General features: G+C 48.5%; 1 protein-coding gene across 10 annotated transcripts in view; it reads right to left on the reverse strand.

Annotated features, from left to right (window-relative positions):
- LOC114845909 (C-terminal-binding protein 2) overlaps positions 1-20,221 on the reverse strand; it is a 64,330-nt gene that overhangs the window by 15,887 nt on the left and 28,222 nt on the right. For 2 of the 10 annotated variants that reach the window (XM_029134491.3, XM_029134489.3), the window contains exon 3: positions 17,328-17,558. The exons of 1 other annotated variant lie outside the window; for it this stretch is intronic. In XM_029134491.3, the coding sequence (XP_028990324.1) occupies positions 17,328-17,394 (67 nt within the window). In that variant the 5' untranslated portion in view covers positions 17,395-17,558. Of the gene's footprint in view, positions 1-1,177; positions 1,934-2,266; positions 2,286-12,611; positions 14,628-14,754; positions 14,834-16,729; positions 16,770-17,327; positions 17,559-20,221 lie in introns of those variants that run through there. 7 more of the 10 variants (XM_029134493.3, XM_055504471.1, XM_055504470.1 and 4 more) reach the window with 7 other exon arrangements.

Here is a 20,221-nt window from a genome sequence, read left to right on the forward strand (position 1 = left end):
GCTCAAAGGCCAAACGCAAACTTGGCTGTTTTCTGGTTAATGTGCCGCCTGCGATTTGGCATCTGTGCTCGGCCAAAGATAATTTATCAGAGGAGGAATGAAAAAAAACAAAACATCATGCACACATTTGCAAGTAGCCCGCGTTATTTTGCGAGTCGGCGGGATCAGCGGGGCGATGATCTCGCCAAATTGTAACGTTTTTCTGTTTTTGTGCAGAATAATACAAACAGCGGCCGGCAAACAAATTATAAAGATGTTAAAGTGTTCATATTAAATTTTAAAAAGTCTCGCGATGCACGGCTGCGGCAACAAACGAACCAGAACCCACGCACGGCCGCGGCCCGATGCCAAGAGTTTGACTGCGAAGCAGCGCGGAGGCCTGGTCCAATGAGCAGATGTGCCGTCGGGTCAAACAACGCCGGCGTTTCCTCCTCTCTCACGTGGCGCGGCGCCAAACGCTGCACTTCTGCTCCACAGAGGCCGAGTTACTCATTCACTGCCACGCACGCACGCCCTTCACCGGCGAGTGACGGCGCGAGGTCACGGCGGGCGCTGAGGGTTGATGACGGAGGGTGAGGAGGGGGGAGGTGGGGGGTTTATAAACACCCTTTGTTGGACCCTCCCTCCCGCTCCTTCCTGCTTTCACTCGCCCAAAAGTAGCACACAAAGGCCACTTGTCCGGTGCTGCCAGCGCCCCACCCTGTCACCACCCGCCGCTCCATCCACCCCCCCCCATCCACCATCATCCACCCATCACCCCCCCCCACCGTCACCACCCGCCGCTCCATTCACCCCCAGCAACGGCTGCACGCCTGCTTTAAGCGGCGCCCTGAGCGTGCATGGGCGGGACGCCGCCACAGCGGCCGCCGCCGCACGGCGACGCCGTCCCGGCGACGCCGTCCCGGCCCCACCCCCTCTCCTCGCAGAGCCTCTGTTTCCCGCCTTTTTTTTTTTTTTTTTATCCCGCGCCGCTGCCCGGAGCGACAGACGCGCTCCCGAGCCCCGGAGCCGCGCGGGGAACGAACCCGCGGAGCCGAGGGCAGGTCGAGGGACGGACCCCTTCGCCAGGCGCACGACGCGCACCTCCACTCCCACCCGCCACCTCCCCCCTCCCCCCCTCCCACATGCCAGACTTTATTAGACATCCAGAAATGAAAACAGGAAACATGCCGCTTGCCTGGAAAATGTTGTCTCCACATTCTTTGGCTTAAAAACTACCCATCGCAGCGAAAAACAGATGACGGCGAGGGAAGCGAGGAACAAAAAGACAAAAATCTAAAAAGGAAGTTAAAGACCCTCTGCGGTAATCCAGGGAGGGCCCCCCCCACTTCTCGTCCTCGTCTTCCTCCTCCAATCCTTTGACCCCCTCCCCCTCCCCCGGAGTTACTCCTCTTGCTCGGGTCCTGCTGGCACGGGGAAGGGGCTTCTGCGGCGCAGGCTCCGTCTATGCCCCCGGCCGCATCATCTTCAGTCCATTCCTTTGAGGAGCTGGGAGAAATACGGTAGCGCTGTTACACACTCACACACACACACACACAGTAATGTGTGCAAAGTGGTGATCGGATGGTAGATGGTAGCGGCTCGGAGGAGGCGGGGGAGAACGCTTTTGTCCTTTTTTTTTTTTTTTTTAATCTCCCAGGAAGAGAAAAAGCTGCAGTCGGGGGAGCGCGATGGCTGGAAACTCTCTCCGCCGCTTCCGCCGCTGTCAGCGGCGCAACATCTATTCACCGCGCCGCTCTCTCTCTCCCGAGTGCCTTCGCTTTAGCTCTCTGCTCATTGCCTTTGTCTTAGCTGATAATAAACCAGGAGAGGCGGAAAAAGATCTCCGAGCTGAGAGAGGAAAAAAAATCTATCCTAACCCAAAAAGAAAGGCAGCTCCAACTAGCAGAGCTCCGGCTCTGGGCTCGTGCAATTTACTCCCCAGCTGCGTTCACTTCATAGGATCTGCAAACATACCACACTCAAGCACAAGCCCTCCTCCTTTTTTTCGCCTCCTCCCCCCCCCCCCTTTTTTTATATTTTATTTCTGATCTGGACTCCAGTGTTTTAAGAATGCCATCCCCCTTTCTCCCCCCTCTCCCTCTCTCGATTATTAGGTTTCCTCCTCTGCTTTTCCACTTTCATCTGGACCTCAACACCGTGCTGCCCCCCCCCCCACATCACCACAAACAAACACAGCACTCAAAAACACAACCTGCCTCATTGTGGCATTTTGGAGGTTACCGGGAAGACACACACATATACACACACCCACACACACACTCACCCATCTGCGTGCACTCTAAACCAGAGGAACAATGCAACGTTTAAGCCACTCCAGCAATAACATTACAGCCGCAGAGATCCCTGTTATTCCCACCATCGGGAAAGTCATCATAGCGGAGTGTGTTAAGTTCACAGTTTGGTCCCGGGAGGACGGCGGAGGGCGGGGAGCGGACTGACAGATCGCCGTGCTGAATGAGAGGCTAGAAAACACCCTGTTTAGAATAACAATGTAACTGGAGCCGCTCTGTAAGTCTGCAGCGTGACCAGAGCATGGCAGTAACACACACACACACACACACACACACACACACACACACACACACACAACTGCATGACAGGCGAGACCAATAGACAAAGAGCCGGGCACGGTCACACGCCAAAACGGATTACTGCTGACAGTAAAGTGGAAAGGTGGATCGGCCTGAGCGGTGGCTCTGGAGATGAGTGGATATGTCCATCCCGGTTGGGAGGCAATTTTTTTTTCTTTCGTGCGATGTAATTGTGTGTATCCACTTTTACACTATGTGTGTGTGTGTTCAGGCGACTATCGGGGCTGCTGTTTCTCAGCCCGATGAGCGGAGACGTGGCTCGTCAGGCGAGACGCCGTCTGTAGCAATGACACATCTGAGGGAGTGTGACCATCAAAGGCAGCAGCCCCTGCTTCCTGCCAGCCGGCCGGCCGGCCAGACGCACGCACACATATAGACGCTCCTGATGGAGTGTCGGGATACGGCTGCCTCTGTGATCTCTCTCTCTACAATAACATTAGAGGATGTGCAGGAGAAGGGCTTTTGACTGACAGCGAGATGTTAATATGTAACACGCTCCTGGAAAGAAAGAGTGCGGGGATATCTGAGGAGGAGGGAGGCAGATCGTATCAAAGGGGGCTGTCGATTTCCGCGCGCAGCCACGGACGATCGTCGACTCCACAGGTGGAATGGAAAAATCAAACTTCACTGGATCTGACAGCTGCCTGGTCCTGAGGTTGTGGCCTGTACTCTGATGTATAATTGTTGCTGGTGATGGGCACATCTGGCAAGGGCAGTGAGGGTGCTGGGTAGAATTAAGACCCCCTCCAGATGTTAGAAGGTTATGGAGGTTTGTGTGCATTAGACATTTACATGTTCCAGTACAAATGCTCAATAAATGTAAAACATACCTGGACAGAGGTGAGCTACATGCAGCTATACACACCTGACTCATGTTCTTTAGAGCATGTTTAGAGGGGGCAAGTGAACACTAATGAGAACAGATTGGCACAGCAGGTCCCCCCCCCCCCCCACACACCAACACATTTCTCCTTCAGCTGTAGAGTAGACAGGCGCGGACCGGTACTGAAGCCTGCATCTGTTGGCCACTGCTGGCAGAACACGGAGGCGTTGGCGCCGGCACGCGCCCCGTGGAGTCAACACCATCTGATGCACAAACCGATGCAGAACAGGTTTGAACGCTGCAGTTAAAGAAGCCAGAGCCGGTAGTCTATACTCACATCTCCCCCCACCCCGCTGCTTGACTTCTTTAAGCCCCGACCTTTAGCACAGTGAGACATCCAGAGCAGCAGTCACGCTCTAGAAGACCCGACAAATGGCCCGAGTCTCCACACGGTCCGTGCGGATTTACCATCGAGCGAGAGCCCTGTTCTTTAACCGGCCTAATTATGCTGTAAGCGCCCTTTTCCTGTAAGCGCTGGAACTTGGCCGCTGAGAGGACGCTGGATGTAGAGGCCTGTTAAATCCCCCCCTAAAGCACTTAAAGGGATTTTAAGAAACGAGTGGTTGAACAAGACAACCTGCTGTTGGAGAAGAGGCTTCAGCCTTTGACCAACAGCTCTGGGTCCATTTCAGATGCTGCACTTTGGTCAGCAGGGGGTCACGCTTTTAGAGCAATACTGCTGTTTGAAACGTTTATAGTTTTATAATGGTATCTACTGTTATTTATCACGATAAGCCATGGCTTCACCCAAATTACAAAAACATTTACTCAATTAGCTCTCGTGGAATCCAAATAAGCATAATTTTGGTCTGACTGGCTCAAGTTTGAGAGCGCGGCCCCAGATGTTCTCAGACCTCACAGTAAACATCTGGGATGCTCACGATGAGGGAATTCTGACGAAGAGGTTTCGTGGGAAACTTACTTCCCCTGATGTACTGACGCTGACAGGCTGTAGCGAGCGCCGCAAACACAATACAGCAGCGGCGACAACTGCACGGGACACGGCCTCGCGGCTGCATACGGGGGGTGGCGTGGAGGTTTTAAGGCACACAAGGGAGAACGACGACTGAACAGTGTAGAAGAAGAATGAAGTCAGCTCTAACCAGCCTCTGATAGGTGATAGAAAAGCCAGGGAGCACTGGTCCTATGAGACAGACAGAAACTAGATTTTATAATACGTTAGTTAAAAAAGCAGCAGAAACACACAATGGCTTTCTCTTATGGCTTTCCCGTGGCTGATCTTCACCAGACTGGACATTTCTCGTGTGACAAAATGCAGATCAGGAAAGAGAGAAGCGCCAGTGTAGGGTTTAGGTGACGTAAGTCAAATTTTCCCCCTGGTGAATATTTTTCTAGGAGGCCCAGGTTTATCCTGTGAGAGGCACCTGCCATGGCAGCGGCAGCCAGGGTAAATAAGCCTGAGCTGGCATGACACACACACACACACACACACACACACACACACACACACACACACACACACAGCCCCCCCCCCACCCTTCAGCACCGGTCCAGATAACAACCCGGAGTCAACTCAGCCTCTCTGCTTTTGATTCCTCCCTGCCTCCCCACCGCTCTTTCCTCCCACGTTCCAATCTCTGCGGAAACTCAAGTACCGGGGCTGAAAAGACGCAGGGACGAGGGACAGAGGAATAGAGAAAGACAAAGCGAGAGCGAGCGAGAGAACGGGAAGAGAAGAGGGCTAAATTACAACATGGGAATGCAAATGAGTGTTTTTATTTGGGGGGAGATGTGGAGCAGGCAGGCTTTATTTTCCAGGCAGGAACAGCCCCCCTGTGGCCTCTGGATCAGCTGCAGCAACAGTGTTCTCACTCCAGATTTTTACTAGGGGATGAATAAAGAAAAAATATATACCAAACACAAAAGCCACATCCCTCCGAGGCTGGTGGTGTCATAATTTAAAACATTTACGATGCTTTCACGCTACTGTCACCTCCTTGTCCTACTTTTTCCCCCTGTCTGTTCTCAACCCATAGCAGAAACACTAAAGTCACAGTCTGACCAAGCTGCCTTCGAAAGCGAAGGGAAAAGGATGGAGGAAGCGGGCCGAGCCAGCTGCAGGTGGTCTCCAGATGTGGCAGCTCTGGGGACGGGCCACTCTGGCACAGTGGAGAGCGACTCAAAGCTCCCTCCTTCCCCCTTTTCCTCCCATGGCTCCTCCTCCCCTTTCAGTGACAGGAGCCATCTGGCCTGGCAGAGAGAGTGGAAACGCGGAGTCCCACCCCTCCGAAGTGAGGCCCCTGCATGGCACGAGTGCCGAGTAAATAAAATGCACGCATGGACACACACATATATGCACCCACACACACGCCAAATCCTCCCACTCTCCCCCTGAAGCTGTCATATGGCTATTAACCTATCAAAGCGGTGGCCCAGCTGTGCTCCATTACGATAAATACGCCAGGGTCGCAGGGTCTCGTCAGCCAGGAGTCGGCCATCAGATACTGTGAGGTGTCCACTTACAGCCTTTCAAAGCTCACTTTGCTAAAGAGTTACAGCCATTTTCATCATCATACACCCCCAACCCACCCTGGCTTCACCTTCTAGGTCCTCTGGAAAGAAACTCACACCCACCTCCTCAGATGTTATTTCACACGTCTTCTGGCAGGACACGGCCCCTCTTCCCACCACTCACAATACCCTAAACCCACTGTAACTGGAGTTTGCATTATGGTCACAATATGACACCTGGAACACCTGACACCTTTGCACGCCACCTTATATATACGTTTAAAGTGGCAACAGGATGTTCTCCGATAAGGGGAGGAACAAAGGTGGTCGAAGCGTTTCCTGGTAGACAAATAATCTGACTTGTTTTATTCATAGGAAAATAAAACTGCTTTCCACTCCACAATCATGAGTCATTACAACTCTGTTAAGAATAGTTTTGGAAAAGGTTAGCGAGTTAAAGCCCCTGGCTGCTTCCTGCAGGCACACTGGGTCTTTTCACGGCTTGGGAATACTCTCAAAAGGATTCCTGGGTAATTGTCTGTGCTGCAGGAGAAATTAGGAGCGGAGGAAAATGGACTGTAATGACTGAAAGGGTACATAGCAGTAGGAACATAATGGCCAATGAGAGCAACGCCAGGTCAGTGCTGCACTGTTCTCTCCTATCGCTGAACCAATAGAACTCCATGTTCCACACAAGGGAGGAGGTCGGTCGCCCCTTGAAAAAGCTTTACTAATCTTATTTGTTTTAACATCTGTTATTTTAAGCTTCAGTCCAATTTTTTTAAAACAAACACAGGGAGTACTGTAAAGTGACTAAAATGTCCCGGAAACGATGAAACAAGCGCGGCTCTGAAGCTTCCCCTTCATCCTCGCTGCCCGTTTTGTATGTCCTCGCATGGGATGTGCTCCGAGAGTCCCCGCTGCGTTTGTTGGCCGCTGAGCTGAATGAATGGCGACCGGTGGCATTGATTTGCGGCGCGGGCCTCAGATCAAACCGCGGGACAAAAGACGAGGCGGGGGGACAATGGAGGCGCACAGCGGGCCGCGCGGGAAACAAATAACAACCGGTCGATGGGGACGACCGGCACGGAGCTCGTTTCTAGGAAGGTAAAGGCCTCGCAACACGCGACAAGAAAGGTTAGCAGATCAGCAGTGGCTCCACAATGAGGTCACCCACTGTGGTGGTCAGAGGGAAAACGTCCTAAACGTCCACAGAGCCACACATTACAGTTCTACCTTTTCTCCTGCTAAACTCCTGCTCTGGGTCTGTCTCCACCCCCTCCACGCTGACCACAGACCATGAAAAGAGTAAATATGTGCACAAGGCAAGCAATCGGTTAACCTTTGAAACACCATGGCAATGAGATCTGCCGTCTTTACTCTTTTCAGCTGCAGGAAAAAAAAACTGGAGAAGAGTGAGAGAGAGGGAGGAGAAAAAAAAAAAACACACACAAGGTTGGCCACCACTTCAGAGGGGATATTCAATATCCATGAGCTTTTTCATTTCACACTGATGAATAATTCAGGGTGACCTGCCCACCACCGAGTGAGAGGAAGAGGGAAGGGAGGTGTGCAGAGGTAGTTGTCTGTTTTAGTGGATGCAGCTGTTGCTGTTCGACATGCTCAAAACCAATCTCTCCCCCAGCTGCCGCGGAGAGAAGGGATAATATGCGGCACAAGTGACGGCGGATAATTGGGGAGATTATATCAAAGTGCTGCCATTCTAACGGCAAGCAGTGAGCACACATCGCCGCTACCCTGTTAACAAAACCGCCGCGGGATGGGGAGACTAGGAGAATAAACAGGACAATGGGATCTCCGGAAATAGCCGGAATATTCCCCGCAGCAATCATAGCGTGTCACAATAGGAACACGCATGCAAACACGCCCGCAGACGTTTAAAGTCACATGTTCATCCATGTTCATCCAGGTTCAGGACTTTGGGAATTTTACGGCTCTTTTATAATCCAATTTACGATCCGTTTAATTGCCAAATAATTGAGCAGCAATTAGCATTTAGAAAAATGTCAAAACAGGTGTCAGCTCATGTTAACTTTAGAAAAACCAAGCACATCGGATCAAAATTTGACTTAATTTAAGACAACGAAAAAATCAACAATGGGAAGAAAAAAATCTTTAAGGCCCACGTTTGCACAAGAAACGCTTGCTCTGACCCTCGTGCAAAGGTCGACCGCTGCTATCGTGCACTAATACACACTCAAGCAGTCAAGCTGTCACAGGCAGGAGGAGACCAGCTGTTCCTCATTCTCTCGAAAGGCTCCATTCCCTCAATGGGTTGGCCCGCTTCGCAGAAACCATTAATCCCTATGTGAACGCAACCGATGGTTTGGAAAGATCAACCATGAGAAAACAGCAAGCGAGGGCTGAGGGCTAGTGGTGAGACTGAGACAGGGGCTCAACAGCACAAAAAGAAAAAAAAGCACTACTGCAGCGGAAAAATGAAATTAATTCCCTCTGGCCATATTTCCCCAGGGACACAAACAATACAGAGGCTAAGTGGAGGCGGAGGAGAGGATAGTTCATTTACCGGGTTTTTGAGAAACTAGAGACACGACAGAGGAAGCGCGCACAGGTGAAGGGTGATCACTGACCCACATTATCTGTATATGAGTATGTGGCAATATGGTGGAATCTAATTTTAAGGCTATTATCTTTGACCTAAACTCCAACACACTGCACTAAACGTGGCCAACCAGTTTAGGCCAGACCCAGAACCAACTCGTGGTGCCGTATGACGCCAGGTTTAGACTGAGCATTACGTGGCTACGCCGCGATAACCCCTGACCAATGCCATGCGAGACCAAACCTCACATCTGTCTCCACTCATTCATATCTGCGGGATTAGCGACGATGACACCGACTCCCACTGAGACGCGATGCCTGCATTGTACGACACCCACACTTGGCGCTCATACACATGCAAACACAGAGATAGCCACAAGGATTTCCCCTCTCTAATTCTCAGTCTATTTCTAGACCGGGTAACAGAACCCATTAGGCGGCCACAATGAGAGCCTACAACACATTACGGCACCAGCAGCAAAGAATTAGGGAAAAGGTCGATTTCTAAAACAGTGAAGAACAATTAGGAAAAACCTGAATGTGAGAATAAGCTTGGGTTTTTTATAAGGGTGTAGATAATTAGTGTAGATTTTTATTTTGTGTCCTCATATTCAATATTTAACATAGTCAATTACTTGCTGCAGCCATGTTTCCTTCTTGCTCGTTTTTTTCCATTTACCGTGATTATGGATTGCTTGAATATGGATACTGCTGTCTGCATCCTCACTCAACCCCACAGTAGAATTCTTGCAGTTACTCTTTAATATCATAAACACACTAGACCGGTGACAACCTCATCACTTTTTCAATACATTCTAACTACAGTATAAAAGCAGAGCAAATAGTGCCGCTCAAAGGAGTAAAGCGACAGTTAAAGGAAACTTAAGGCTGTGTCCTCATGTCCTACTGTCATCTTTGTCATATCCAGCCACCCTAAGATAAAGGCAAACACTTCCTGTTGCTGAGAGACAGGTCTGTGTTCATGTGTGGCACAATAGGGGCAGGGGTGGGGGTCAGAGGCTTTGTGCACTGTCGAGTACACAAGCAAAATCTCTTGGAGTTGTGTATATCAGGCAACACATGCATTACCACTAAAATAAAAGCACTATTTGAGCGTAGGAAACATGTTCTTACACCAAAGTCAATGTCAGACCCCTGAGTAAAGCAGTTTAGTCAAGGACAGCTAACAGCACATTAGACTTGCATCCTCGTGAATGTCCTTCCAAACATAGGCAGGGAAATTAAAATCCCATTCAGACCCCCGTGGGAGCCATGCGTTGAAAGGTTACGCAACTGTGATGGCTTCCTGTCAAAAAGAGAGCGAGAGCGGCCGAGAGAGAGAACGCATCTGCCATGTTTTGACTAACCCTAACCAGGAAGCAGCAGACACTACCAGGCTTTTACAGGTGAACTGACGCATCCCACATGGCTACGAGGAGCCGCTGCCAAGTTCTTCTCTCGTTTTCCTTCCTGTAAATGACGAGCCCTGCCCCCCAAACGCCCCCCCCCCCCCCACCCCGCTCTTAATTCTCCAGCCCAGAAAAGAAGAGCCAAGGATGTTCTGCGGATTATCTCCTCAGAGGAACCACGTGCAGGCATTTGCAGACAACATGCAAGTGTCCACCTTAGATAATCTACTCAGCACGCACACAGTGTAGGATTCTAAGCCAGTCACGTCTCTCTGGTCACTAACGTCTTGGCTATCCTGCTTCACGTGACCCAGACGGAGGTTTACCCACCTGTGTTGCTCTGTGGAAGGCCACTGACAGACAACTCCATGGTAAACGTGAGCGCTGCAAGGAGCTCTCCCTGCTTTAGGTGGAGGGAAACTGTTGAATCTAAGCTCACCTCAACCGATTTAATGCCATTATTAACAGTACTTACAGCGTTAGCCAACCAAGACAGTGCCCAGCAGAGAGGATACAGCGATTCGGCCCTCCCACATTCACCTTCTACGTAAATATATTTAGGACCTACAAATCTCCATCCTGCTTTAACGGAAAATGGACGTGGGATGACAACATGGGGGCTTCAGGTGACACTTTGATGTCAGACGATAAAAAGAAAACTGGGTTATATTAGAAAAACCACCGATTTAATCAGTAGGTGCAAAAAGGAATAATGTGTCAACTTTTCATCAATGTGCATATTTCAACATGCTTTCCGCTGGTGTACTACAGCCATTGCACGAAAATGAGAAGCAATCTCTTGAGATGCACTGTCTTCAGAGAGAGAGGGAGAGAAAGGAAGAGAACAAGGGAACGAGAGCGAGAGAAATGTTTCCATTAAGTGTCTTGCAACATCTTATTATTTTCCCTCAATTTTCTCCTGATCCAAACTGCGAATAGCTGCTGAAAAAGCGTAACAAGTGTGCAAAATAAATGTGCAATGCGGCATGGAGGGCTCCACTTTTCCCCTTTCCTTAAATGTGCAGATTATCTATCTCTGATTACCACAGAAAGCTAGGTCGCCTAGCAACACACAATTAAGAAATATGCTTTCCGACTGTCTACGAGGGCTGCCCATTATCGGATGACATTACTGAAGCAACAAATGTCACCTACATGCAAATGAGTTTGTTGTGCTAAAAGTGCATTTGAGGTGGGGAGAAATAGCTGCCACTGCGACCTCAGAAAGCTGCATTAAGCACGACAAAAGTACTACCCACCCCTGCTACCCCCACAACTTATTCACCCATCTCTAGATCTTGCGGCTCACATCTTATTTCCTTGACAACACATGTAGGAAGCCACTTCATGTAATTCATTACACTATGACAACTGTAGCAGCCCACAGACCTATTAAAGAGCCAAGCATTATACAGGGTTACATGCTTAAAAGCAAGGTCAAAAAATTATTTTTCCCCACCTGTCATCAGCAATGACATATATCAATGTGTTAACACAAAAGGTCAAGGTCTTTATGCACGAAAATAAGTTCAGGTCTCATCTCGCTAGAGTAATCATTCTTAAAGTAAACTAAATGTAAAAAGCTGCCACAAGGCTTGTATTAGCCTTGCATAAGACAATTAAATTCTGCAAACACACTGAAGATGAACAATAGGTATATTTATAATAACTAGTGAATTTAAAAAAAAAAACACTTATGAACTCTGTTCTTGCGTTTGTTTGCTTTAGAAAACCTTCAAAACTAATTTTCTTCAGTCTAAATACAACCATAAGAATTTATAGGTGAGCATCATAACTGCTACATAGCTGTTTACCGACAATCACTTATATTTTACATGTTTTAAAGACACATAATAACTGGGAATACAAAGTTACCTGCATTAAAACTCCACCAGAATATTAAACAGACTGTTAAAAAACTATTGACTATTGTAGTTGTCACAACTATACATCCAATTAGTGTAATTGGATTTGAGGCATTAAATCCCCTGATTAGGAGAGTACAGCATAAAATACGACAGCAATTCTGCAGGACCTAAATAAACCTTTACGTACAAAAGCCACTTGTGCATCTTTTGAAAATGCACATCTTTTGAAAATGTACATTAGAGAAAAAAATACCTGTAAAAACGATTCGGTTTTAAAAGTTGCGCCAAAAAACAAACCTAAAAAAGAAGGTAGGACCTCGCTCCAAAGCAAATTTATCACTGCAGAATTATTAGGACCAATAAGTCAAGTGAAAATAAAAGACCAAAAACTGTTGACCTCAATAACTGAATTGCTGCTCATAAGAAATGTTTCAACTTGATGATGAGACAGGATCCCCTCTGGCAAATGACACAACTCTGTTGCAATACATGTATAAATAGTTGCGTAATTTAAAAAAAGACCTCTAAGAGCAAAGCTGCTTAACTTGTCAGATGCATCCTACATGCTACTCATGTATTAAATAAGACTGTCAGTCTGATTTTTGTAGCATATCCAATATCTATCTATCATAAACCAAATTAAATTTCAATTTCCATCTAATCTATGACAACATAGAATGAAAAAGAAAACATTCAATTATTACCATAGCCCAGATACAAATATACAAACCAGCAACAAGGCCAATGAATATAGAAGAGAGGCTTTGAAGAAGTTAGTTAGAAAGATTAGGTATAACATTACTTGTGTCAGGTGTGGCGGTCATGGTTGAGACAATGACAGGCGGACCAGTGCGACGTCCTACCAACTTGGTGTTGTTAAGGTTCTGCGCTTGGAGATTGGAGGAAGAAGTTACAGGAACAATGGCACTCTCAGGAGCAGCATTGATCCCTTTCCGAAGAAGTTGTGGGCTGTGAAGGGGGCTTAGCACTGCTATAGGAGATGCCGGGGGAAGGTTGTGGGGTCTCTTCATTAGCTCCATGGGGGAGTAGGAGCCAGAGAAGGTTTTGGGAGCGGCTCCAGGCGTGCCTGGAGCTGGTGGAGGCTGTTGTCCAAGTGCAGACATGGCAAGACCAGTATGGGCATTGTACATGGAGATGGGTCTTCCCTGAGACACAGCATTGCTATATCCTCCAGTGCTATCGGGAAAAGCTCCAGTTGCCAGCGGCCGTGCTCCTGGGTAGGTGGTTGTCTCCAGGAGGTGCTGTGAAGGTGCACTGTTGGGTCTCCTACCAAGAAACTCTCCCATCCTGGGGGACACTGTCTGAATGGATGAGGGAGGTTGCTGCATCAGACTAGGGTCCATGGTCAATCCCTGGGGCTGCATGTAAAGGTCACTTCGGTGGCTAAAGCTGTTGGATCGCGTTCGCGCTGCTGTCCCACCTGTCTTGCAACTAAGCACCACACGGGAGAGAACACGGGCCTGCGCCAAGTTAGGAGCTACAGAGCGTACATCATGATCCTCCATCATTCCCAGTGTGGCTGTAGAATCGAAGCCATGCTGAAGCAAGAGTGTGATTGTGCTCTCAGCCAAGCCTTCAGCTCGCAGAAAAGCCAAAAATGCAGGATCCACCATCTTCTTAGGGTCAGCAGCACTGGGATGGTGAGGAGGCAAACTGGCGGTCATTCCAGCTGTGGCAGCCACCATGGCTGAGGTGGGGTCATAGTTTGGGTCATAAGGCAGCCGCTGGGAGGCTACAGCTCCATAAGCTCGAGGTAGAACTCCGTCCATTACCTGAGAAGCTGGATCCACCACTGAATTGGAGACAATAGGCTTGCTGGGATCCAAGGATAAGCTATTGATACTGTTATAAGCTCTGTGAGTAGAGAGAAATGGTGGCTCTGCAGCGTAAACAGGAAGAGGGGGCTGAACCCCGTAGAATGCAGGAGCGGGAGAGCTGCCACCAATTCGCTGGACGTCTGGGATCATCTTAGATGCCAAGGTTTCCCTGTACAAACGGCTCAGCTCAAGAACAGAAGGGGGAGGAGGTGGTGGAGGCGGGGGAGGCGGTGGAGGGGGAGGAGGCGCAGGGGTAGGAGTAGAAGCAGAGGCCAGCACAGAAGGTGTGGCCCTTGTCTGTCCTTGATCCCAGATAGGTCTTACCCCGACAGCCGCGGACCCGTAATGTGCGGCTGAACTGGCAAGCAAGTGTGAGTTATCCCTATAAAACCCAGACTGGTCAGGTGGTAGACGAGATATGGTAGCGTCAGCTAGGTAGTAATCCTGAATTGGTGCACAGGTCTGGTCTGTCATCGCTTGGCGGAGGTAGAGGCTGCTGCCCAGATCAGGCGCAGAGTTCTTCCTCAGTACTTGCTGTCCATGCTGGTCCTGCTGAATCCGACTACACTGAGAAGGATGGAGGACTGGATCCTGCTTGTCACCAAGGCGATGGTGGAACCACACTCCACCGTCCACACCGCCCAAAGACAGAGAATTTCTACGCCCCGCTATGGTGCCACAGTAGTGACAACGACTCGGAGCCCTGTCGTTCTGTCCTTCAGACCATTCAGGACGACAAACCTGGCCCAGAGAGCCTCCAAAATGCGACTGCTCACTTGAGTTAGGCATTAGTGAAGACAATAGGACGAACAGCTATAAAGCGTAAACTAGAGCCAGGTATTCAGTTTCAGCTCTCCCGTTACACACACCAGCCAATCAAAAGGAAGGAGTGGAGAGGAGAAAAGGTAAAGCATGAGGTACCCTTCTACCTGATCTGCAGTTGTTGTCACCCTACCCACACCCCCTGACTTTAAAGTCTGTGCTATCATGTAGCTCCATGCTGGCAGCCTACTTAAATAATTCAGCCCTGGAAACATTAGAAATCCACGAGGAGAGCAGCACAACACGACAAACACAGAAAATGTAGACACAAATAACGAAACACACCTTTAGGGTGAGGCTCTACTTTACTCTTCTCTATAGCTGGGACCATGCTTGTGCTGGGCATCATGCTTAGAGTCTAAACCAAGGCCGAGTGTAAAGAAATTGGGGTAAAAACACATGCTCAGAGTGGAGGAGGGGACAAGACGCACTAATCCAATAGGGTTGATGCATGCCATTGGCAGGCATGGTTCTCTCGTCCACGTTTGCCACAAAGGAGATTAGCGTCAAACTAAAACCTGCTTAAATCCACTGCCCCCTGTGACATCACTTGAACCAGATAGTGCACACAGCCACTGCTGAGGCCCCTGGGTGTGTTAACAGAGTGTAAAGCTACTCTACTACTACTGCTAACCTCTGTCATCTTGCAGCAGGAGTCCCCATGGGCATAAATTGATCCTCCCAGAGGGACCAAGGAAGTTGGGGACTGACATGCTTGCTGTAGTGTTTCCCTAGAGAGAGGGGGAAGGGATGTTGCCAAAGGCTGGTTTCAGATTAAATCTAGTGGATAGTAGAAGAAGCTCCACTTGAAGCATGAGGAGTGCATAGCCACCTCTGCTGGCCAACTACACAATGATACATACTGATAATAGCCATACGAACAAGTGTAAGCAAGCTTGCAAATGGGATTACTTGTGTAAACATCAGTGTTTATTTATGAATCAGGTTATTATGAACGACCTAGTAAATAGTGCTCAACGCCACCCCTTCACTTTCTAGGGTTGGCCAGCACCTTCACCAGTTTTACCCGGCTAGGTTTTCTCAGAGATTGCGTTCTACTACTGCATACACCAGATGCACAGCACAGCAGATGTGGCTTATCTGAAACATTGCCATCACATAGAGATAACTGGCGGTGTTTACTCGGCATGACAAGAGCAATGTAAACAAAGGGCCGCGACAGGAGTAGAAGAAAGGGGAGCCTTGATAAGTGTGTGATGGGAAAAAAGCTGATAAGACAGGAGGCTGCCAGCCTCACCTCTACTGACAGTGTGGGATCGGACAAGGCAGGGAGGGAAGGGGGCTATGATTGGACTGCACTGGACTGTGACAACTAGATGGCTGCAAGCCTGTTCCTATTCTGTACTCGAGTTCTGTTTGAAACAGGCAAAAGGAGCTTATAAGAAGAGTTTTTACAGCTACTCTCCAGGGACATCATCTGGATGCCTCTGAAGCTGAGGCTCCGAGACAGCATGACTGAGACGCGCTAAATTTATTACCATTTACGAATGACAAGACTCTGTTAGAGTACCACGTCTCTTTATGGTGTCCCTCTACCTGTCACGCCACAGAAGAAGATGCTATAAACAGCTTGTTTCCACTTCAGAGCTTAAGTGATGCAATCGTAATGTAATACTAAAAACAAAAGAACAGATTGTTTCATTATGGGACATTCAAATGGGAGAACATTAAGTAGGTCAAAGCAAGAGTTTCATTTTTCCCGTTGCCCTGCACAGTCCAGGATGATGCACATTTGAGGAATGTTTTTTTTCATTAGAGGTAAAACATACCTAGCAATTTCCTTTGCAGTGATTTCTTAGCGCCGTCCGCCCCAGTCTGAGTTTTTGTCAGCTGTATAACACACCATTAATCACTGTGTTATATCTCTCTACGGCGATCGCCAACAATAACTTCTTTTAATAAGCCCCTTCCAGGGCCGTGTGTCACTCAGATCCCCGCTTCCTGACAAAACATTAATAACAATAATAAACATCTCAAGTACGGCCAGGCTAGCGTCGCTAGAACTGAAACCACAACGTGGCATATCATATCTCCTGCCATGCAAATTGCCGCATTTCCCACAATGCATACGCGAGAGAAACCGGGGTTCATATTCATCATGTCTACATCCTCTGATATTCCTCTCGTGAGAGCTGCTCCATAATTAAGTGAGCACGCTATATTACACTCATCAAGCAACAGGGACCCTGTACTTGCTTACATGAATAATACAACAGAAGAATTCAAACCCCAAACTTACGCAGTGGATATTTGGTGAACGGCATCACAATCGATGCCAGCGCTCTGCTTGCTCGCTCCCAGGCAGTTGAACGCCTCTATAAAAGACCTCTAGGTACAATGTGTTGAACAGACGTCCGGCAACAGTCATGCCTTTGGAGCAATCTGGACATCTTTCTAGGGCACAGGACGCTAACGGCGGGACTTGGCAGGCAGCGCAGGCAGAGATAGCTACAGAATGATTTAGATAGCTGTGACTCTACAACTGCTGATCCATTAAACTTTCATAGGGGCTTCATAAATTAAAACCATGACTGGAAGAACTTGAAAATTCTACTCAATTACTGTGATTGTACAGTATATTAAACTTTTAACAAGCCCCTGGGCCTTTTCTCACTCCAGCACAAGTACAGAGAGGAAGGAGGGACGATGAGGGAAAGAAAAACACATGGTACCAATTCTGGTCCGGTGACTTTCAGAGGGTTCACATCTGCTGTGTTATCAAGATGCTGCCCTCCGCCTCTTTACCACCTTGCATGTCTGTGGTGCATGACAAAGCATGTTGCACATTTGCATGGGTGGGAAGAACGTAGGGTGAAGCGAGAGGCGCTACTGCAAACCTTTTACGCGCAGGGCGAGACATCTGGTAGACTTGGTGAGGCGACTGATTAGAGTTTTGTCGTCCATTTTAGCAGGTTGCTTCGCTTCCTCTTTGCTTCGTGCGCGGCCCCGCACGCCGCCTGCCTGTCATTATCAAGCCAGCAGTACGGGCCATACTGCATCACAGATGGGGCAGACAGAAGGGAGAGACGACAGCCCGCTTGCTTTTTGGAGAGACAAGAAGTGTGCAGCTGAGTGAGAGAAAAAGGGAGGGAAGGAGAGCACAGGAGACGAAAGATATTATTTGCCTCCATGTCACTGATCTGCATCTCCTGTGTTGTGAATGCACGGTTTAAACGACAATATAAACCCGACTACTCACGCACGGTGTCTTACAACAAGCAGAGGCGCGAGATTTAAGTAAACCACTTCTTAAATAGTTAATAAAAGAAAAAATAACCAACGCTGCAAAAAAACAGAGTGCTTTGGTGTTTTATTTAACAGCTAATATGGAGGAATTATAGCTGCAATTATGCAACCACAAAGTGTCACTATGTAACACAACATGAATAAAATGCAGATGCTGACTAAAACATTATCTGACTAGATCAGAGCGGCTCTAATCTACCCCAGAGGGGAAACAGTACTGCAGTCTACAAGCAAAAACAACAATCATAGCATGGGAGGGGGGGGCAGATCAGGAGCAGGACTGTCCTCCCCTCCCAGCCACGCAGCCCAGTTGCTGCAGAATGATAAACATTGGTTCAGCTCAAATTAAGCTGAGAACATGAAAGGACCTGAGGCTGAGAGGAACATGGGGCCATGCTAGATCACTCCTCATCTCTTCACATGACAGAAATGAATATTTTTACCCCAGAGAGAGGAAGAGAGACACAGAGAGGGAGTGCGAGTGAGGGAGAAAGGACCTTCTATTCCTCATAATGCTGAATTTGAGTCGATGCTTCCCAGCCGCTGCTTTGATTGAGCTAACAAGCGGCTTTTGATAGTAATAAAAAAAATTGCAACCAGTTCCCTGCCTCCTTATTTGCAGACAGGCCAGATTATGCTAAATGCCTTTCAAGGACTTTGATGGATTAATCAGCCTTGTCATCGAGCCACCGGGTTTTCTTAGATACCGCCGTTCTGATTCCGCTGCAGCAGCCTGAGTGAACATTTTGGGAAATGGCATAAAAGCGAAAGAATATCTGATTCGCACCTTGCGCTGAAACTGAAAGAATGTTTTTTGGTGTCGAGAACACGACGGCAACAAAAACGACGGCTCCGTTGGACAATGCGGGCAGAGCGCGGTCTCAGCAGACGGTTTTCAAAGAGGACGCTCCAGATTTCCGCTTGAAAGGGATTGAGGAGTGACAGCACAAATCACGGCTTCATCTGCTCTGTATCTGTTTGCCAACTGTGGCTCTGGTTGAAGTGTGAACCTGGATTAAGATTAGTTACTTCCAACAGTAGCCAAATAGGCCCTGTGAGGGGTTTTTTTTTTACCTGGGTGTGAAACAAAAAAAACAGAGCCTTGCGTCGTGTGAGCTTTCTCTTTGCGTGAAGACAATCGCCATGGCAGCCTTATCACGACGCAACATGCAAGCAGTGGGACAACTTTGCCTGGTCATTGGCTTGTGAACAAATCACAAATAACAAGCTGTTTTTTTTTTTTTGTTTTTCTTAAACGCCCTCACAATGGCCGCCAGAGGACTGATTCACTGATCTTGTATGATGGCCATCTGGAGAGCGTGTGCGTGTGTTTGTGCAAGTGTGTGTGTGTAAAATGGGATGTGGACAGGTACGCTCGCCATGAAGTAGCTCTCCATGCATCACGGCAACACCTGTTAGCGTCTCTCTGCAGGCTCCGAGCTCGCGGCCAGCAGAGCACACTAACTGTTGTTCCCCGGGGAATGACTAACTACCTCAGCTGTCCGATTCTCGCAAATGCAACAGCTGGATGCAGACGGAGCTCTAATCAGAAACCATTGCTACCACCTCCCTGGCCGTCACCGCTTCTGTGCCAAGATGAGTCAAGCAGTTTCTGCTGGTAGTTTCACACGTTTCTCATGCACCTCTCAAGTGTAGCTTGTCTTCGGTTATCACTGTCCGCATCTGCAGAGCTGTGGCAGCTTCATATCTTCACTGTAATGCATTAGTATTGTGAAACCTGCTACATCAGATCAAAACTGCAACTGTGAGCTTTCACAGGATGCAACACACACTCTTCGTTTCTTGCGCACAACACTTCCTCATCTTGCAATACAAATATGCCGGCACTGGGGGTGATGATGCGCCTAGCTTCATTTTCCAGCACTGCAGCCATGCGTGCCTCTCCCCGTGCTGGCTCCAGGAGGGCCCAGCAGCTTAACAAGCCTCTCGGGGACCCAGGCAGCAGAGAGGAGATGATTTTACCTCAGGACACAGTCTGACAGACACACACAAACACACAAACGCTGGGCAAAGCTGAGCAAGTAGGTTTTAAAAAAAATTTACATCCACAAAAGCTTTCAGACTGAGTTTACACCCACACAAAAACTCATATTCCTTGTTGCCTGGGCCTGCTTTGTAGTTATGCGCTCAGCAGGGGTCTGCTATTCTGCGTTCAGGCCTTTCATTACCGCCACCGTTAATCCACAACCTAAAGACTAATAATCACAGTAGTTTGTGGTAGAAAAAAGAAATCCGTACAGTGAGTGATAAAAAGCCCTCGCTCCCCCGAGGTAATCTAACTGGAGTTCAAATGTTTGAAGATACTTCATAACCATAAGTCACATAACAGGAACTCCTACACAAACAAACACAGCCGCTCGCTCAAATGCCAGAGTCAAGCAGAGAAAATCTCATTTACATCGGCCAGGTCAACATTTATACACTGGTTACTATAGTATCTGACACACGCTGTGTGCTAGAAGAA

The sequence above is a fragment of the Betta splendens genome, chromosome 19 (genome assembly GCF_900634795.4).
Source record: "Betta splendens chromosome 19, fBetSpl5.4, whole genome shotgun sequence".
In the NCBI taxonomy this organism is placed as follows: domain Eukaryota; kingdom Metazoa; phylum Chordata; class Actinopteri; order Anabantiformes; family Osphronemidae; genus Betta; species Betta splendens.